At 36.6% G+C, this 17,498-nt stretch overlaps 3 protein-coding genes across 5 annotated transcripts; 2 read left to right on the top strand and 1 right to left on the bottom strand.

Moving 5' to 3' along the window:
- Positions 1 to 707: 707 nt before the first annotated feature.
- Positions 708 to 5,584, bottom strand: LOC124157499 (DNA-directed RNA polymerase III subunit RPC7-like). Of its 2 annotated transcripts, none has more exons than XM_046532238.1 (5): positions 5,497 to 5,584; positions 4,398 to 4,599; positions 3,495 to 3,661; positions 2,101 to 2,227; positions 708 to 1,421 (listed from the first exon to the last, which is right to left on the bottom strand). In XM_046532238.1, the coding sequence occupies exons 2-5, from the start codon at positions 4,594 to 4,596 to the stop codon at positions 1,102 to 1,104; spliced, it is 813 nt and encodes a 270-aa protein (XP_046388194.1). In that variant the 5' UTR covers positions 4,597 to 4,599; positions 5,497 to 5,584; the 3' UTR covers positions 708 to 1,101. The 2 variants fall into 2 exon arrangements, with proteins under 2 accessions (XP_046388194.1, XP_046388195.1); XM_046532239.1 differs by having other exon boundaries at positions 708 to 1,418.
- Positions 5,585 to 6,984: 1,400 nt separating this feature from the next.
- Positions 6,985 to 8,054, top strand: LOC124157501 (probable trafficking protein particle complex subunit 2). Its single transcript, XM_046532240.1, has 4 exons — positions 6,985 to 7,214; positions 7,374 to 7,468; positions 7,567 to 7,705; positions 7,836 to 8,054. The coding sequence occupies exons 1-4, from the start codon at positions 7,128 to 7,130 to the stop codon at positions 7,932 to 7,934; spliced, it is 420 nt and encodes a 139-aa protein (XP_046388196.1). The 5' UTR covers positions 6,985 to 7,127; the 3' UTR covers positions 7,935 to 8,054.
- A 3,406-nt stretch (positions 8,055 to 11,460) lies between these two features.
- LOC124157498 lies at positions 11,461 to 12,654 on the top strand. Of its 2 annotated transcripts, none has more exons than XM_046532237.1 (5): positions 11,461 to 11,648; positions 11,778 to 11,846; positions 11,974 to 12,062; positions 12,173 to 12,275; positions 12,379 to 12,654. In XM_046532237.1, the coding sequence occupies exons 1-5, from the start codon at positions 11,622 to 11,624 to the stop codon at positions 12,568 to 12,570; spliced, it is 480 nt and encodes a 159-aa protein (XP_046388193.1). In that variant the 5' UTR covers positions 11,461 to 11,621; the 3' UTR covers positions 12,571 to 12,654. The 2 variants fall into 2 exon arrangements, with proteins under 2 accessions (XP_046388193.1, XP_046388192.1); XM_046532236.1 differs by having other exon boundaries at positions 11,464 to 11,648; positions 11,926 to 12,062.
- The last annotated feature ends 4,844 nt before the right edge of the window (positions 12,655 to 17,498 follow it).

The raw sequence follows: 17,498 nt of genomic DNA, 5'->3' as shown, positions 1-17,498 counted from the left end.
CAATTTCCTGAAGCAGGAAAACATTTAAGGGCAAAATGGAGAAGTTTTGTTGACTCAAACGTGGATATTAACAGAAAGAACAGAGGCAGTACGAAAGCAGACCAGGAAGTGAGATAAGGATAATGCAGGATGAAATAATTCAGAGAGATGGGGAGGGTGGCACTAAGTGGGTAGCCTGTAGAATGGCTGATCCATTATCGGACATTCAGCACTCTATAGTACATTGATCATACTAATCATAGGATGAAAAAAATAGGCAAAATTTTTAATATGATTATCAATATGTTAGTTTCATTTATTACGGAGTCTCAATCATTTAATTTCATTTTAATAACTTTCATATTAAAATAAAAAGTATATTCATACAGTAATTGTTGAGTGCTGTTTTTAATATCAAATATGAGAAGACCGTTAGCCTGTCAGACCCTTGTGCCCCCCAGAGAAAAAACCCCGGATCCACCTTTGATACTGATGAAAGTATTTAGCAAAATAATAAACATCTCATTAAAATCAAATTGAAGAGGTATAGATAACAAAATATAACATGACAAAATGTGTGTCAAAGAGGCTGATGGTATTCCATTAGAAGGAGCACCTCATTGAGGTAAAAAACCAGGATTATGCAATATTATGTATGTATTTTGTTGTCATACTCTATATATGTGACTACAAAACACAGGCACTTAAAATAAAATGAAAGCAAAATATACATATAAAATAGATAAATTTGCAGTTTAATAGCTCAGCAGAAAAGATTTACATTGAAATTAGTCCTGTGAATATTCCAAAATTACGATTGACTTCATTAAACTGAAATCAATGTAATGTATTGAAACAGATTCGAATGGATTGAAATACTACCTCCATAAATCTACCAACTGAAAATAAAGCATGTAGGTAGATGTTGATTGATAAGTAGCTTATTTCATGAAAATTGCTGTCAAAAAATTAATTATAACTTAGATCTTATTGTACATATTTACAGCAACAATATAAGTAACACAGATGATAAAAACTTGGCATCAAATTGCTCTCAGTCCTTCACAACTTGAGAAAATTCAAAAACTCTCACAGATTGAAGCCCAAAGATCCAAAGCAACACTAATACGTGGGCCCGTCATCCCCATCATCGTCGTCGTCCAAGTAGCCCTCCCCATTGTCAAAGTACGAGGAGATGTAGTCGGTGCCATCGTCCATCTCCTCGTCTTCTTCTTCCAGCTCCTCCTCATCCTCCCCACCCTCTCCCTCCTCCTCTCCCCCCTCCTCCCCTTTCCCCTCCTTCTTCTTCTTCTCCTCCCCTGCCTCCACCTCCTCCACGTCCTCCTTACCTTCCCTCCTCTCCAACTCGGCCAGCCGCTTCTCCAAATCGCCCTTGCGTGACGCCACCTTCCCTTCCTCCACCTTCTTTCGCTTCACACCTGCTGTGAAAAATTGACACTAATCAGGTAGTTCAAAATGGCCACACAATGGGCGAGACAAAAATCAGGGTAATAGCAAAGGGTAGATTCTCAAATGTCAGGGATATAATGAGGATCAATAACTGACTTAAACCCAATGACAGCAATTGTATTAGCATGATGTTGAACTTTCACTTCCAGGCAAAGCAGTCCAATTGACATACTCTTTCACTCTAATTATTGTGATGTTAACACAAAATAAATGTTTCTATGCCATTTTAAACGAATAGAGTAAAGAAAAAATCCAAAATCCAAATTAAATTAACTTTAGATGGTATTACAATTAAAAAGAAGAACTTGGTGCTTTCACATAAATAATTTTAATAATTTAATTTTAATAATGAATTGCTTTCACCAAGTTATGCCTCAAATAATCAAGTTTAGATAGATTACATTCCTTGGGGAAACTTGTTTCGTTAAAAAAATAATTAAAATAAAAATATATCAGACATCTACGTAAAACATAGACTCTTGCACCTTGAACTTGTAGAGAGGGGCATAAAAAATAGAATTATTTTGGGCACTATATCTTGAAAATAATCATGAATTTATGAAACTATTCTTTAGAACTATCAAAAACACATAAGTATTGTATCAATCGTAAGTTCCAAGTGCAAAGGAAGAAACTGTATGCTTGATTTACCCTTGGCACTCTCTCCAGCTGTCCTCTTGGGAACTTTGGTAATCCCCGACTGTCCTGGTCTTAACTCTTTAGGTAGAGTCTTCCAGTCAAAGCAATTGAGCTCTTTCTCACTTGGTACTTGAGGTATCTGAAATAAATTATGGAACATAATTTTTAAAAACATCCAGGAGTAAAATATATTATAATAGGTAGTTCTACAAAAAGTATCAACCTGCAATATTCCATTAGCCATCCTAAAAAAAACTGAGTCTGTGGCTTTATCTTTTACTCAAATTTTGAAATGTGCCATTGACTATTTTGAAAAGTGAAAACTACCTGTTTTAAGTGCCTCGTAATTTAGACAGCAAAATCTCAATTAAATATAAGTACAAGCTAATTATATCTCCATCAGCTGTGTCCTCACTCCGCCAAATTATTTTTTAATAATTAATAATATTACAGTAATCGAACTTGAAATTCGCTTTTACACCAGCTTCACGCCATCATAAGCATTACAATAAATGTACCACAATTGATAATCTCAAGTATAAATATGGATATGGCATTTTTTCCGTTTTTCCCTGATTCACCAATTTGAAAAAAATAAGGACTGTGTCCTATGGTAAGCAGAATGTTTTCCAGTTCTCTTTTCACTTTAATATTTTTAATAAAAATTTAATTGAACTGACATTTTTTTAAATGGATACATTGTACATTTCCAAAAAAATCAGCTGTCGACCTTAGTGATTCTTGTATTCTTAAAAAAATGAAACATGAGGGCTGCCAACTTTAACCTTCAAATATTTCATAATATTTTTATTCAATAACAATTACATAAAAAAGAGAAGTTTTAACTGTGATTATAAAAATTAGTCTAATATAATAACAACCTCTGGTGAAATTTTCCTTAGGGAGTGCCGATGTTTCATGGTATAACTAACATTATAACCAAAATCCATTTATTGGAACTGTAGTGTAAGGAAGCTGACTGAAGGTCTATGCCATAAAAAGAACCCAGCTGAGCCAATTTTCACCAATATATGGAACTCAAGCTCAAATTTACATGAGCAGAATATAATGTGATGATTGGCAGTAGAATTTTCCAGTAATCAGCATTGAAAAATCAAATCTCATCTCTCAGAACCCTGACATATAACATTTTATCCCATTGGCTACTTTTTATATCCTCAGAAGCCAAGATTGACCAGTTATGCTTCTAAGATTATGAGCAAGTGAACGCAATACATGCATGACACAACTTCTTAACTTAAATGTTTTACCATCTCTGACATTTCCCATTGTATACAACTGAGGGAAAATTAGCTATCCTCCAATTTATTGTTCGTGGGGCAATAGTTAACAGTTACATGTGATGCTAGATACGGTTCTTGTTCAAACAAATGAAATAAACTTACAAGATATCGATCAGAATACCGTTCCACACCACCCACATGAGATGCTGAAGTTGTTTTGCCAGTGCAATCATTTGGGCCACTAATAATTTTAGAAAATGGAGACACATCCCACAACCAATCCACAAGGCTTTTTTTGACCATTACACAATAATCCCAGTCAACTTTTCCTAAAACAATAAAACAGACAAACATTAATTACAAGAGTAACATTCTCATTCTCAAAAATTCTCATTTCAAAATTCCATATCCATGGTTTCAACACCAGCATAGAATGGTCAAAATTAATAAAATGACATTAATGAAAGTGAAATAACAACATTGAGGTATTCAAATTTTTCAATTAAAGAAAATTTTCACACATTCCAAAAAATGCATTATAATTTGAGAACTAAACAATTTTTACCATGAGAAAAAATTCCCTGTTATGAAAAATAGCATATCATTCATTAGCAAGGAATCATGATCAGGCTCTCTCAGTTACCATGTGCGTGGCACGGCAGTTGACAACTAAGCAAATACTAGCAAGTTATCATCAATCTTAATGCCAAATGTATCATCTCCAGCTTGTGACCCAATTTTACTAAAAGTTACCATCACTCCCATGCCCCTCATTATGCAGTTCTTGGAATACGACTTTTCACACGAATAAAAAAATTAGAGTAAAGTAAAGAAAGGACATATTCTATATTTTCTTGAATGTGAAACTTAATTCTGAAAAGGTCCTTGAATTCTTTGAATCACATACTAGAATTTGACTAAACAAGAAACGTGCAGAAACAAGAAAGAAAAAACAGAAAGAATTCAAAGTTTTCTAATGTCAAACCTATTTGATCAATGATTTATGGATTTGAATTGTCCATCTCTACCAAAAAGGGAAAAATGTAACACACAACTGCAACTCACCACTGAATGAACTGTTTCTATTGTCCTCCGCTCTCAATGAGACGGGTGGGTTGGGAAGTGGAGGAAAGAGCAAGGGTGGAGTGAGAACAGGCCCAGGGAGGGATTCACCGACTCCAAAGCCAAGTGCCTCCACGTTGAAGGACATCCCCCGGCCCCTGCCAGCACCACCGCCTCGACCCCCTCTTCCACGTGAACCCATGGCCTACTCAGTCGGAAAAGACACACTCCACGTTATCCTCACAAAATGCAGGCATTTTCAAAGTGAAAGCACAGAGCAAAATTTTTAGTACAGATTGAAATAAAAAATATGGCATCATGGCTACAGCACCTTATTTGTTTTGTCTCCTGCCACCCAGCTAGTGAGGCCACCATAGAGTCAACTTAAAAGCCCGTTCAGAAGACATGGGTACAGAAAAAAACAAGAGTTTTTCGGTGGAGATTTTTATAGTGTGTGCTGAATTCTTTGTAAGATAAAAAATAAACAGTTTTCCCAAATTCCACTATTTATAAAAAAATTGGCGATTGGAAATCTGAATCCTTCAATATTCGGGCACATATATTTCAGGAGCAAATTCATAAAATTTCTTTGCTGGCACATTACTATAGAATGGTAAAATCTGACACCATCATGGCAAGTTGCTGTGTAGTCTTGTGTCGTTTGGTATATTAAACGGTCGATTTCTGTTGCCTGCCTTTGAGCGGCCAAATCAATTCTTTTTCATATTAAAAAATTCCACCACACATCAGGTACTGAAGTTCCTGGATTACCTTACCTTTTTCAGACATATTTACAGATTTATATTTTCATATGAAATAAAGTTTCACCTACTCCATTCGTTAGGTACCAAACCAAATAATAGGAATTTCAATAAATTCTTTATATGAATGATAATAGTCACAAAATTGCGGTGCTGTTATTATTTATGCAATCTCAGTACTCATTAACTGGATTGCGATTATTTCTAAGAAATATATGACATTTTGAGGGTATACAAACGAGTACCGTCATTCCATTTAAGAAGTAGTTAAAGGAATTATTATCACCAAATTAATGACCATTTTTGCAACTTGATACCAAAATCCTAATCATATGGCTTACCTTAGGCAGTCCTGTTCTTCAGTTATGTAGCAGCAACTAAGGACTCCTTCCTCTGTTTCAGACTACTCTCCTTGATTTCTTCAGACTCCTCCTCTTTGAATGTCTCCTGAACAATAGGCAATAAGAATATAATTTAGTCCCATTAAGAGGAATCAACATATATGTGTGATATTTTCATAGGCTGATATGACACAAATTTTATTAAAAATTACCGAAGGACTTCAAATACGAAATTTAAAAAATCCCAATGATTGGCACGCCTCTGCCTAAGCTTAACCCTTAGGTAGGTGCGCCATTTGAGTAAAAAGTACCAAAACTCTGACTTAATAGTCATAGATGGATTGAGTGTGCCATATACCCTATTGGGCATTCTTACACAATGTATTTGTAACGCTTTCATGGCGATATTTCATTTCATTCTCGGACGAAACGTTGTAAACCAATGTGCTCTCTGGCGCACTCAGTGCGCCACGCGACCACTTAAAGGAGTCGAATTTCACGGTTGAGGATTCTCAATTGAAAGAAGTAGAGGGAGGAGGCGAAGCAGGGAAAAGGAAACGCGTGCGGAAAGAGGGAAATAAATAAAGAGGGCGCTGCATGACGTGTGGTCGAAGTAAAAACAATAACACCACGTTGAAATGCAGTACATGAACAAAATTTACCAGCAAAAATCATATGGGTACTATTGCTTGTACTTGCATTGATAGCAACGGAACCATCAATGAATATGTTTGCTTCCTCATAAGAATAATTATGTCCTCAAAAATACTTTGAATAATAAAATGTGTTCATTAATATATTTAAGTTAGATTGTAAATTAAAAAATAAATAATAGTTTGATGTTTATTGACATTAAACTTACTTTTCGCTTTTGAAACTGATGGCGCACAAAGGGCGCCACGCGACCGCTTAAGTGTAGGAAGGGAGCCCAGTAAAGGGTTAAACTACTTGTGTGGTGATACATACATTAGTTTCTTTTATTACTTACGGGGTCATATATTACTTTCACGACTAGAGAGCAGCTAGGACAGGTCGCCACGTCTTCCCCCGCTAAAAGTTCCTCCTGAACAAAAAATTAGAACTGTAGAATATTGGAGATTCAATCTCTTAAAATTGATTTGCACCGGTGCAGCATATTACTCACCTTCGTTATTTGGAATCTGTCACCACACGGGCATGGGTAGTAGTACGTCTGTTCGTCCTCGTCAAATTCAAAATCTTCTATTTCTATTTCATCATGAAAAACAGACATTTCTCTAATTATAATTTAGGTAAAGACAGCGGAACTATCACCTAACTTTGCACATTTTACGTCGAAAAACCACGTTTTTGTGATCGAAAACGTTTTTCATTTATAAATGACGCTACCAACCTTTAAAAAATTATAATTCTTCTGAACCCAATCGAGGGCCTTGCACGAGTCAAGGTGCTACGAAGACAGATGATTATTTTGTGTGGCAACGCTGATTAACTTTCGTTGCTTCATTGTTTATCTCGATTTGTTTTTAATGTCAACTCTGCTCCATTCGTAGTATACCGAGCTCTGAACTTCTAGGATTATAAGTATTTATGGAGGCTTAGTAAATATCATGCGAATGGTTGTCTTCCTTTAAATCTGTCGGGTTTCAGGGATGGCTACCTATTACTTCTTGATCGTGGGACATTATGATAATCCCATATTTGAAATGGAATTTACCTCTGCCAACAAAGAGAGTAAGGTACGTAATGGTGTATTTTAAAAATATATCAGTGTAAGTCTCTGCTGTTTAGTATTTTTTCTAGTGGAATCTGCTGCTACGTCGGTGTTGACCTCATGTGGAAAAACTATTACTATTTCAAACCTGTCAATCACAAGAATACATTCCTTGCCTTTCCAGAAGGAAGATCATCGTCATTTGACTCAATTTATCGCTCACGCTGCCTTAGATCTCGTAGATGAACATGCTTGGAAGACGGGAAATGCGTATTTGAGGTGACTCTACTCTTCTTTTTGGAACCATCGTCTTCAAAAGTCATTCCTAAAGAAGTGATTATAGTTAATTTCTTCACGATTTTATTTTGTAATTCCAGGACCGTTGATAAGTTTAATAATTGGCTGGTATCCGCCTTTATTACATCAAGTCACATAAGATTTTTACTAGTGCACGAGCCAAAAAATGAAGATGGGATACGGAATTTCTTTTCAGAAATGTACGAAATATATATAAAGGTCAGTTTGCTACTCTTTTGAGTGCCATAGTCGCCTTGTCTGTCCTTTAGTCTCTAAGAAATGCATGAGTAAGGCTCGTGCAGGTTGTTGGCATTATTTCGCATTTTCACGATTCTTCGTTTTCTTTCAGTATTCCTTAAACCCTTTTTACAAGGTAGATACTGACATAAGATGTGCTGCATTTGAAAGAAAGGCACTATTTTTGGGAAGGAAGTACCTAACTGGGTGATTGTGGTATTTATTTTTGTTGACATTCATATGGTGTTGTATATATATCATTGTAATAGTTTGTTTCGTGCTGCATTCCGTATTCTGTCAATCAATTCAGAATAATAATGTGCTGTTATAATCAGTATTACAATTCTTTCGACCTATTGCCCTTAGTTGAGGTATTTTCACTCTTTAACTATTTCTTACGGCCCTCATCAATAAAGAGTCTAAAGTAAGCATAATTAAGCTCTACACCTACCGAAAATACAAATGAAGAATGTTAATGCTAACACCCACATTCTTCCATTGTAAGATCCACATGAAAACTCAAAAAGGTGCTGGCTCACATGTATGAGGCCTCTTTTACAAATACTACTTGAATATTTGGGATTTACATTAAAGCACTTTGGATTTCAATGGGACTTGAGAAAAAAAATTGTCTCCAGAAATGGTAGTTGTTAGTGTTCTATTCATGAAAAAACTATTTCGGCATGTAAAACTAGAAGTTATGAGTACACCTAACCCATGTAAAATATGCATACTACAACACAATGTGCTAACCAATGGAACTTCAGTTCTGTATTGATAGAACAAAAATGTCAATGTATGACAGTAATTAAGGATTTCCATGAATTATTTGGAGGCTTCTGATCAAGTGAATGTGTTAAGTCCTTGAGTTTTTTTTTGTAGGTAAGCTTTTTCAAACTAATCTTATATGTATAGTATTTGATAAGTGTTAAGTTCTAGGCCTATAGGTATATGATCGCTGTTCTAGACCCAACCTATTAGTTCATTGGCACATCCACAAATCATACACAAAATGTTCTTTTCAACGGTCACCCATCATACCACGGGAAGAGATCAAGGGAAACAGCCCACTATGGACAATGGGACCGCGAGAACACCCCCAGGGAGAAGAGAGGAAAGGAGGGGAAGGCATGACTGATCTCACCAATCACATTTATTCTGATCACATGTGCATACATAATAATAAGATAAAAACATCTCAGAGCCAATAATTTTTGTGAAGTAAAAGCTGCAATGGGGTAAACTTCCTCGGGACTCCCACTGGGTTAAATACACCATTTTAGCCAACGTTTATGCTATGACTAGAGGCTCATCCTCAGGGCTGTCATGGAATTGAGGTATTTTCACTTTTATTTATTACGTCTTTCCTCATCAAAGAGTCAAAAGTGAGGTTACTTAAGCCATACACCTACCAAAGATACAAATTAATTCTTAAATAATTGGAAAGGAAATGAACTGTTTTGGAAGATTTAAAAACTATACACATAGTTGGTTTCATAATTACATCATACATATGCTACCATAGAGTAGCAATATTTTCTGTAGTGATTGCTTACAATGCTTGCTTAAATTTGCATGGAATAAGTGGAGATCGAGTGCACCTAGAGAAGATTTAAGTGGACTCCATGAACAAACCGCTGCTATATCTTTGAAAAAGCATCCTGAAAGATCTTGTTCTTTCCCAGCGTATGGTGCTGGTGAAATCTTGGGTTTTCCACCAGGTGAGTTCATAGTAGGCCGATGTTTCGATGGCTGCCTCTGCCCATGCCCTGAAGAGGCAGCCATCGAATTGTCGGCCTGCAATGAACTCACCCGGGAGAAAATCAGACAGGATTTCATCGACAAAGCATCCTTTCTCTAATCGTCACAGTTTTCTTAATGGTGCCAGCCAATTCTATGGGAAATACCCTTTCCACAGCAGAGATATGATGGGATAGATAATTTCAGGGTTAGGTAGTAGTCAGTACGATGAAAGAATTTGCTGATGCGGTATTCACACCTTGTCCAAATATCACTGTTCTGTACCGTTATAGTGAGGATTTGGTGCCAATGGTACGATGGAAAAGGTCTCGCTAAAAGCCAATCCTTGATGCATATTTCTAAGGAATTTTGAAACATATGTCAGTGAAAGTGAGGGGTTAAGGGGATATGGAGGTGATACTAAATTTGCATGGCGTGGGCACTGGGTGAAGAGGGTATGTTAAAATCCATGTTGCAGGGAAGAATATTTGGTAAGCTGAGTCGGGGGAGAAAGAGTATTGGAATAATAGATAGGAAGGGAGTGGACCTTTGTGTGAATTGAAAAGGAAAGTGGAAATTTGGATGTTAAAGGGATAAAAAGGTCTGTGTAACCCACCAAAATCTCCATGTAAGCAAACCTAAACCAGTAGAATACTTGAATAATATGTAATTACCTACCCTGATTACCTAGCATATACATCCACCAGTTCCTGCAAACCTTATATTGAATAACCAATCTTATACTGAGTCAGGAAACCAGGCTTGCTTTCCTCTGTGCCAGTCGCAACACCCAACTAAACTGCCAGGTGTTATGGTTTCAGAGGTTCAAAATGTATTTCATCCTTTATATTTTCTGGGAATTTTTATTTTTTTGTGTTAGCTGCATCCCCCGGCCCCTTGATATAGGGAGTGGCTTCCATTAATGCATATAGTGAATCATTTCAAAAATAGCTACAATAGAGAATTTCGATAACATTTGCCATTTTATTGCAAAATCTGATTCAATGAGGCACCCTTCACTCAATTATCAATCTCATTGCTTTGAGAAGCCAAGGCCTTAAGAAATTAATAAAATATATTCATTGAATGGGTTACGATAAACTGTTGATTCATAATTATTGCCAATATCATATGCCTTGCCTTGCCTTCCCTTATCAGTGGATAAACTCAAGTCATGTGATGGTTGTTTTTTTAACATACACTCATGATTATTGTGTAGACTTGAGATGCTTTTACTAGTGCTTCGAAAGATTGCTGGAAGGTGCCACCATGGAAGAAGATGCCAGGGCATACTTCGAAGCCAGGGTTCCATTCGCCATAGTAAAGGGTATGAAAACTTGTTTCTAGCTTAGGATTTCTACTGATGCTTAAATTTCCTTGGTTGGTACGGCGAAAAAGTTCTGGGCGTGATCAAGCCATCAAGCTGGATAGTGGGATTGCTTGATGTGCATTATATGTAAATGCATCTGGAAAAAAACAACAGATTCCCCTTTGATTTTCAGCTCTGATTTTACTTTGTGATCGACGGAGGAAAGAATGAAAGTGGTCTATTTTAATTAACAATCTTCTCAAATGCATTAAATGTGTGGTTTATATGCAGGGCCGGCCTTAGGGCGGGGCGACCGCCCCGGACCCCGCGTTCGTGAAAAAAAAATAAAAAATACGATAGTTTTGAAAACGCGTAATTACGAAGTCTGAATTTGGGAGGGAAACACATACTTAGCCAGAGAGTGGTAGGGATTCAAAATGCTCGAGTTTAATATTTTAAGTGAAGGGCCCCGCACTGAAGGTTCGCCCCTAGCCCCGCACGTGCTAGGGCCGGCCCTGTTTATATGATTTATTGACGTCGTTAAGTGCTACTGCCGTGTATTTCCTTGTTAAAATACCTACATCAAGGTCGGTAAAAGTCTTACTGACCATGCCTACATACATGTTTGACTTGTGGCGCTCATAGTGGTTATTTTCAAAACTAATTATAATTCGGGCGGAGCGACTGCTACTCACGCGAAAAAGTGAAAATCCTGTTACGTAATATTCGTGGTTATTGTAAACATCTTACGCACGAATATTAATTCACGTGTTCCATCGTATCCGAGTTCACAAATATCTGAGAAAATAAACGATAATATTCTTTGCTAATATTTATTGCAGCACAGTTATGAATAGAATTTGCGCTTTCAGAAAAGTAAGTTTTCTGTGTAATTCTCACATAGTCGTATAATTTGTGGGAATACCACATAGATGTGTGATTAATTAAAATTTTGAATACCGTCAATGCAAAGAATTCTCTTCTATTATGTTCCTTTGATTTCAGTTACTCAAATTTAATACAGCTGTTACCTCAAGGAGAGCAGTTTTCACTTATGAACCGGAGTATTTACAGGTATTCATTGAAGCATAATAATAATTCTCTTGGACTAATTGTGTTATTCGCTGATTTAACCATTTCGGTAATTAAATAGGAAAAATCGCCTTTTGATGTGGCAACTTATGACACTTTGAATATACAGATAAAAGGATATGATTTCCCGGTACTTGAAAGCTTTCAGGGATTTATCCATAGAACAGCGGAAAATATGGGTATCGAAGTGGAAGACAGGTATGTAATGATACCCGTACCGAATATAGTTTTCTGGGTTATCTACCGTATAAGTGAACTGTGTGGTTGTAGTGAATATTTTCTGCAGTAACGTGTTTATTTTTTATCAGCTGGGCAACACCGGCGCAGAAATTATTGGTGAAGAAGCTGAAGCATGATAGTTCTGTTGTGGATTGCGAGTATGGCCTCACACTATACGAGAGGAACGTGCAGGTAATAGCAATAACCTTTTTTGTGTATATCATGGTGTAATTATTATATATTTGGTATCTATGATTAATAGTGAGTCTGACATTTCACAATTTGCACCCCTCAGATTGTGGACTTATCTTCAACTCTTGGAGCCATATTTTTTGATGTCCTTCACGAAGCTTTGCCAGAGGGTGTTAAGGTTAGAATACACGAGCACTTGGATGAACACGAAGAAGTTAGATATGTGCCAGATTTTGAACTGATCCAATTGAAAACAGAGCTAGAAACATTAGGGGGGCCCTCGAAGAGGAAGTAGATATTTGAGTGTATTTGTGATTTAAAATATTTCCCTGGAGCGATCCATGTAAGTTTGTTTTATATTAAAACAGATTACTTTGTTTTTTTCTTTTTAAAATTCTTGTTTTGGAACATCCTAATCGCACTTGTTTGCAACTTTCTTTGACATTTCCAAATGCTCGACTCCCCGAAGATCAACGCATGTCTACAGGAGGTAGTCTTATGAAAGAAAGACATCATGTTTGAATTGGTAAGGGAAACCATTCCGACTGATGGTGCAGACAGCAGAACTAATTTTCATTTGTGTCAGTGGGATGAAGTCCTCACTTACCACTGTGATGGTCACGGTTCAGGTCCTCCGTGGATAAATTGTTCTTGCTGTGTGCATGAGTGTATGTGTTTGTCCATGCATACTATGCTACGTACCCTTATGTTAATCCTGCAGCCGTAAGTAATGCATATGAACGAGAGTACTGCTGACTGCACAAAAACATTCGACCATCTCATCTGACCTGCTCTCCTTGGTTATTCTTATCGTAATGGTTCAAATTCAACTGCATGACTATTGTAAAACCTTCCTCATGCCCATAATTGTTCCTCCCTTGCTTGTTAGTGGTCTCATAACATCTTCCTTGCGTTATTTGCTTTTCCTTCCTTTGCGCTCTCAATCCGCTCTGGAGACTGGATTCAAGAATTTTGGTGCAGAGAAGCTAAGCTGGGTCCCATTTCCATTGTCAACCCTTGATCTCGTGAAAGTCTTAGTTGCACTTTGTCTTTTGCCAAGAATTTTTCCTTCTATAATATTTTATATGAAGGTTTGTTGCTTGAGTACCTAATTGTGTAATGACCTTTAATTTTTTCCATTAGTTCTTTTTCTGCATTTACTTCATTTGTTGCGTGATCAATCAGCTTTCTGTATGCCCCCTCAATTTCTTGTACCCCTCATCCAAACCACATGTCTACATTTCTGCTTTCAGTTTCGTCATCTCACCCTTCATTAGGGTCCATGTGTCACATACATGTGGCAGTACACTCCATGAAACAAGTTTAAAAAGTTTCTTCCTAGTTTCAACACAAACTCTGATGCATACTGAGAGACCTTTCTTCAATTGATGGTTTTTCTTGGCTAATGCTACACTTTTCTGACAGCTGAGGAACATAAGTGATGATTCTCCAGTAGACTACCTGAGTAGTAGAACTGTCAAACCCTAGAATTCTGTATCTTCTTCGTACTTCATTCCAGCCTCACATATGTCCTTTATCTTACCCCTTCTATCGGTATCTTCATATCTCCATGATTTTTGTTTTCTTGGTGTTCAAGTGTTACTCTTAATAGATTATCATATAGAGTTTCAATGATTCGACTTAAATGTTTTCAGTTGGCTTCCAGATGTATGGCCTCTGAAAATCAAATGCAATGCTTCCATTTTCAAATGGCGAAAAACTTTGTTAATTTATTTTTATAAGGAAATATTCTTAAAGGTAATTTAAATAGGACTTTAAAGAACGGATGGAATTTATAAAATAATGATGATGATAAATGCTATACCCGCATTCAATATTTGACTAGCCATATTTGTTCACTACTTCGTGCCTTTCGCATAACCTCTGCTCTAATTATCAAGGGTCGAAGAGGAGAAGCGCTGACAAGACTGGCTCTATATTTATATTTTCTTCCTGAAATGAAAATTAGCCAACCTTAATCAATTGCATTTTTTGTGTGGTTAAAGTAGTTATCAAATTGGCTACAGAAACATTAGTAGTAATTTCCTTACGGCGTGAAAGCACATGTCTGTTTTTGAATTCTATGCATTCGTTGCGGAAGTCTTGTGTGCTCTTACACTATAATTGGTAGGCTTCACACAGGTACATTTGAAAATGAATGTCAGCCTATGCGTAGTTTTTTTCCCAGAAAGTTGACACTCAGCACGTGAGTTACACTTGTCGGGAGAAGTGAGTGACACCCCAGTTTTAACGTTTGCCTAGCCAGCGTGGATTGTTGCAGACAGATCACTTGCTCGGGGACTGAGAGATAAGGAGCTGAACTGCGCACCCTTGTCACCAGATTCCGCGTAGCATCGTTCCTTGTGGCTGCAGCTCAATGGGATACTTATTTTCTGGACAACCATTGTAGTCTCACGCTAAGTCGTTATAAAAAGATTACCAATGAAACATTTTTGCTTATAAATGATTATAATTGAAAAAGTTAACTTTAATTGTCAGGAAATACCTATGCATCTCAATAATTGAATGAAAATTTATGAACCAATATTATTTTGTACACCACCACCATCATCATAATGCATCAAACTGAACCTCTACACTCTCCTGTTAGATAATATTTTTCTAATTGCATATTTCTTCGATATAACATCCATATTAAACTTCTATATTTAACTAATTCTGATCGTTCAATTGCTCGCTTAGCTAATTAATTTGATCTTCATCTTTCTCCTGTAACTCCACATTTTGAATGATTCTACCTTCAATGTCTCTGCTGCTGTCAACGTCCATGCCTCGATTCCATACAGAAATACATACCGTTTGTTGTCCTAGATGAATGTTTGTCCTGGTCTCCTCTCTTTTGCTACAATCTAAGCTTTCCTTTTCGTGATTTTTTAGCTGATACATATTTGGCTATTGTCCTTTCCATATCTGTTGGTCATCTTCAATCCCTCTCTGTATACGATAGAATTACTATGTCATCCGCAAATCACAATGCAGATACTAATTCTTAATATAATATTCTCATTGCATATTGACTCGTGAACCCTTCTGTTTGATTTTAACAATGGCCATTTCAATGTAAACATCTAATTGAGGTGAATAAAATGAGCCCTCATTGTTAATTATAAAATTTTTCTAATAAGACAAATTGCTAACCTGTTAACAAATTCAATGCTGTCCCATTAAAATTAATAATAATTTTTAGTATTCATCGATAATTTGCCTACAGAAACAATTCATAATAGTATCCAAACCATTGCCTTCTTGCCAAGAAATGTATGTAAAATTTTGTTTTGATTGATTCAGGACTTTTCTGGATTATTTCAAGCAAAAAAATCCTATCTTTTTATATATTATATTATGATAATCCCACAGTACATCATAATTTACACATTATTTTGCCTTTTGTTACTCTTACCTCTAACAAGTTGTAGTTCAATTGCAATTAAGTCTGTGTCTTATGTCTGTTACGTAGAAGAGATGCACCTTCAAAGCACATTCTTATTTTTAAGCTGCAGGTTATGCCATCTCTCAATATTTCTCTTATGTTCCCAGCTGAGTGGTGGAATCCATCTGGCTTAATTTTCTTAAGTTCTAAATGTTTTTTTTCCTTTGATATTGAACCATGGTCGTATTCGTAGATCGTTCTGTGATGCAAGGGAACATAATGGACCTGGAATCGTTGGACCTGGTGGATTCCCTCACCCCGTTGGAAACTCTAAAGAACTTAATCCAGTTTATTGTAAGCTTAAGATCTTTTTAAGTCTTTTTTTAGATTTGTCAATTGTATCAGTGCTATGGAGAGAGTTATGTTTTTAATACCGTTGGAGGTATGAACTTATTCTTCCAGATTGTAATGAATGAACAACTCCTTCGAAACGTTATTTCACTGAAGTATATCGATTGAGGTGCTTCAAACAATTTTGCTCATGAATTTCAAATTATAATTGATTTGTTATCTGGTTTAATTAAAGCCTGCATCTTTTAGTGAATCTGGTTGATCTTTAAAACATGGTCTTCCACTTTTGGTATCAAGCATGAAATTACATAAATATAGCCTTCATGAGGAAAAAGAAGGGGTTACTTTTTTTAAATTACTGATACTATCTCTCTTGTTTGTATACAATAGAAGCCACAAAATTATAATCTGATTGCAGCCATTTTTTGTTATGAAGGATGTAGGATTTAAAACTGGAGAACTAGATGATTATGGCTTCATGATTTTCTTCTTTTCATCTCACTGGTTTCTATCTTAATACAATGTGGATTTAGATGGGTCGGTTCAGGTACCTGGTTCTCGGAACTGCCGGTTCTTGGCCTGTGGAACCGGTATCGAGAACCAATCGCATGAAGTCGCTACTTTGGAACAGGCTCGGAATGGTCGCGTGGATTTGAATTTGGTGCCCAAAGCTGTAAAGGTCTGCTGCGTATTCAAGGCCGAAAAGTGAAAAAAAGATTTAAAAACCCATCTATTACTTTCCGAATGCATGACGTCCACATTTTTTTCTTTTGAGAGTTGCTGGCTAACACTCCCATTTTAGGGTTCGTCGGTTTGTCGCTCTCGCCAATATGGTAACATTTCCGTAGCTGCGGCCGCTTTCAAACGAGCTGACTTTTTGCCTGCCGCTGTCCACGCAGTGTTGCAGCGAGGCTCAAGACTTTCTCGTCTCGAAATCGAGACGAATCTGTTGGATAGTAATCGAGACGAGACCACTTTTTGATGAGACGAGACGATACCACTTCCACAAGACTCTTGAAAGTCTCGAAATACAGATGTATGCCCTTAATTGGTATTTGGTATAGCTTTATCCCTAAAACTATGCCCCTCTGTTAAGACAAAGTAACTTTTACGTTTTGATGAAGTATTAAATTTGAAATATAATTCAATTGTAACTTTTTTATAAATTATGTAACTTAAAAAAAGAATTTTTGCCGAAAGATGAATTTCTGAATGCATGAGAGTGACATCTGGAGCCATGTTAGAGTGTGTTAATTGCTGACTTCTTTTCCTTGTCCCCTGCAAGAATAACCTTGGAAAATTTATCCGGCATAAATAGAACTATATATTTTCTATAGTGTGAATTTTCAGTGCTTACTCCTACAGCAAAAATATCTCGGATAATTCTGGCATATGTGTAAAGTATCGCTCAGGGGCTCTTGCAATCCTTCTTATGGTTTGCTTGCTAGGGAAAATGATGCCCATTTGGAATTGTGGATTAC

The sequence above is a fragment of the Ischnura elegans genome, chromosome 4 (assembly GCF_921293095.1).
Source record: "Ischnura elegans chromosome 4, ioIscEleg1.1, whole genome shotgun sequence".
In the NCBI taxonomy this organism is placed as follows: domain Eukaryota; kingdom Metazoa; phylum Arthropoda; class Insecta; order Odonata; family Coenagrionidae; genus Ischnura; species Ischnura elegans.
The sequence above is the reverse complement of the archived record's forward strand: the minus strand, read 5'-3'. Positions and strand labels throughout refer to the sequence as shown.

What these genes read in the sequence shown, in the direction of transcription:
- LOC124157499 (XM_046532238.1), bottom strand. Translation starts at nt 4,596, where the DNA reads ATGGGTTCACGTGGAAGAGGGGGTCGAGGCGGTGGTGCTGGCAGGGGC. An exon ending in GGTATTCTGATCGATATCTT is followed by an intron (nt 2,228 to 3,494) that starts GTAAGTTTATTT and finishes AATTTATTTCAG; the next exon opens with ATACCTCAAGTACCAAGTGA. An exon ending in AGCTGGAGAGAGTGCCAAGG is followed by an intron (nt 1,422 to 2,100) that starts GTAAATCAAGCA and finishes AATTTTTCACAG; the next exon opens with CAGGTGTGAAGCGAAAGAAG.
- LOC124157501 (XM_046532240.1), top strand. Translation starts at nt 7,128, where the DNA reads ATGGCTACCTATTACTTCTTGATCGTGGGACATTATGATAATCCCATA. An exon ending in ACGGGAAATGCGTATTTGAG is followed by an intron (nt 7,469 to 7,566) that starts GTGACTCTACTC and finishes TTGTAATTCCAG; the next exon opens with GACCGTTGATAAGTTTAATA. An exon ending in TGTACGAAATATATATAAAG is followed by an intron (nt 7,706 to 7,835) that starts GTCAGTTTGCTA and finishes GTTTTCTTTCAG; the next exon opens with TATTCCTTAAACCCTTTTTA.
- LOC124157498 (XM_046532236.1), top strand. Translation starts at nt 11,622, where the DNA reads ATGAATAGAATTTGCGCTTTCAGAAAA. An exon ending in ATGAACCGGAGTATTTACAG is followed by an intron (nt 11,847 to 11,925) that starts GTATTCATTGAA and finishes GTAATTAAATAG; the next exon opens with GAAAAATCGCCTTTTGATGT. An exon ending in TATACGAGAGGAACGTGCAG is followed by an intron (nt 12,276 to 12,378) that starts GTAATAGCAATA and finishes TGCACCCCTCAG; the next exon opens with ATTGTGGACTTATCTTCAAC.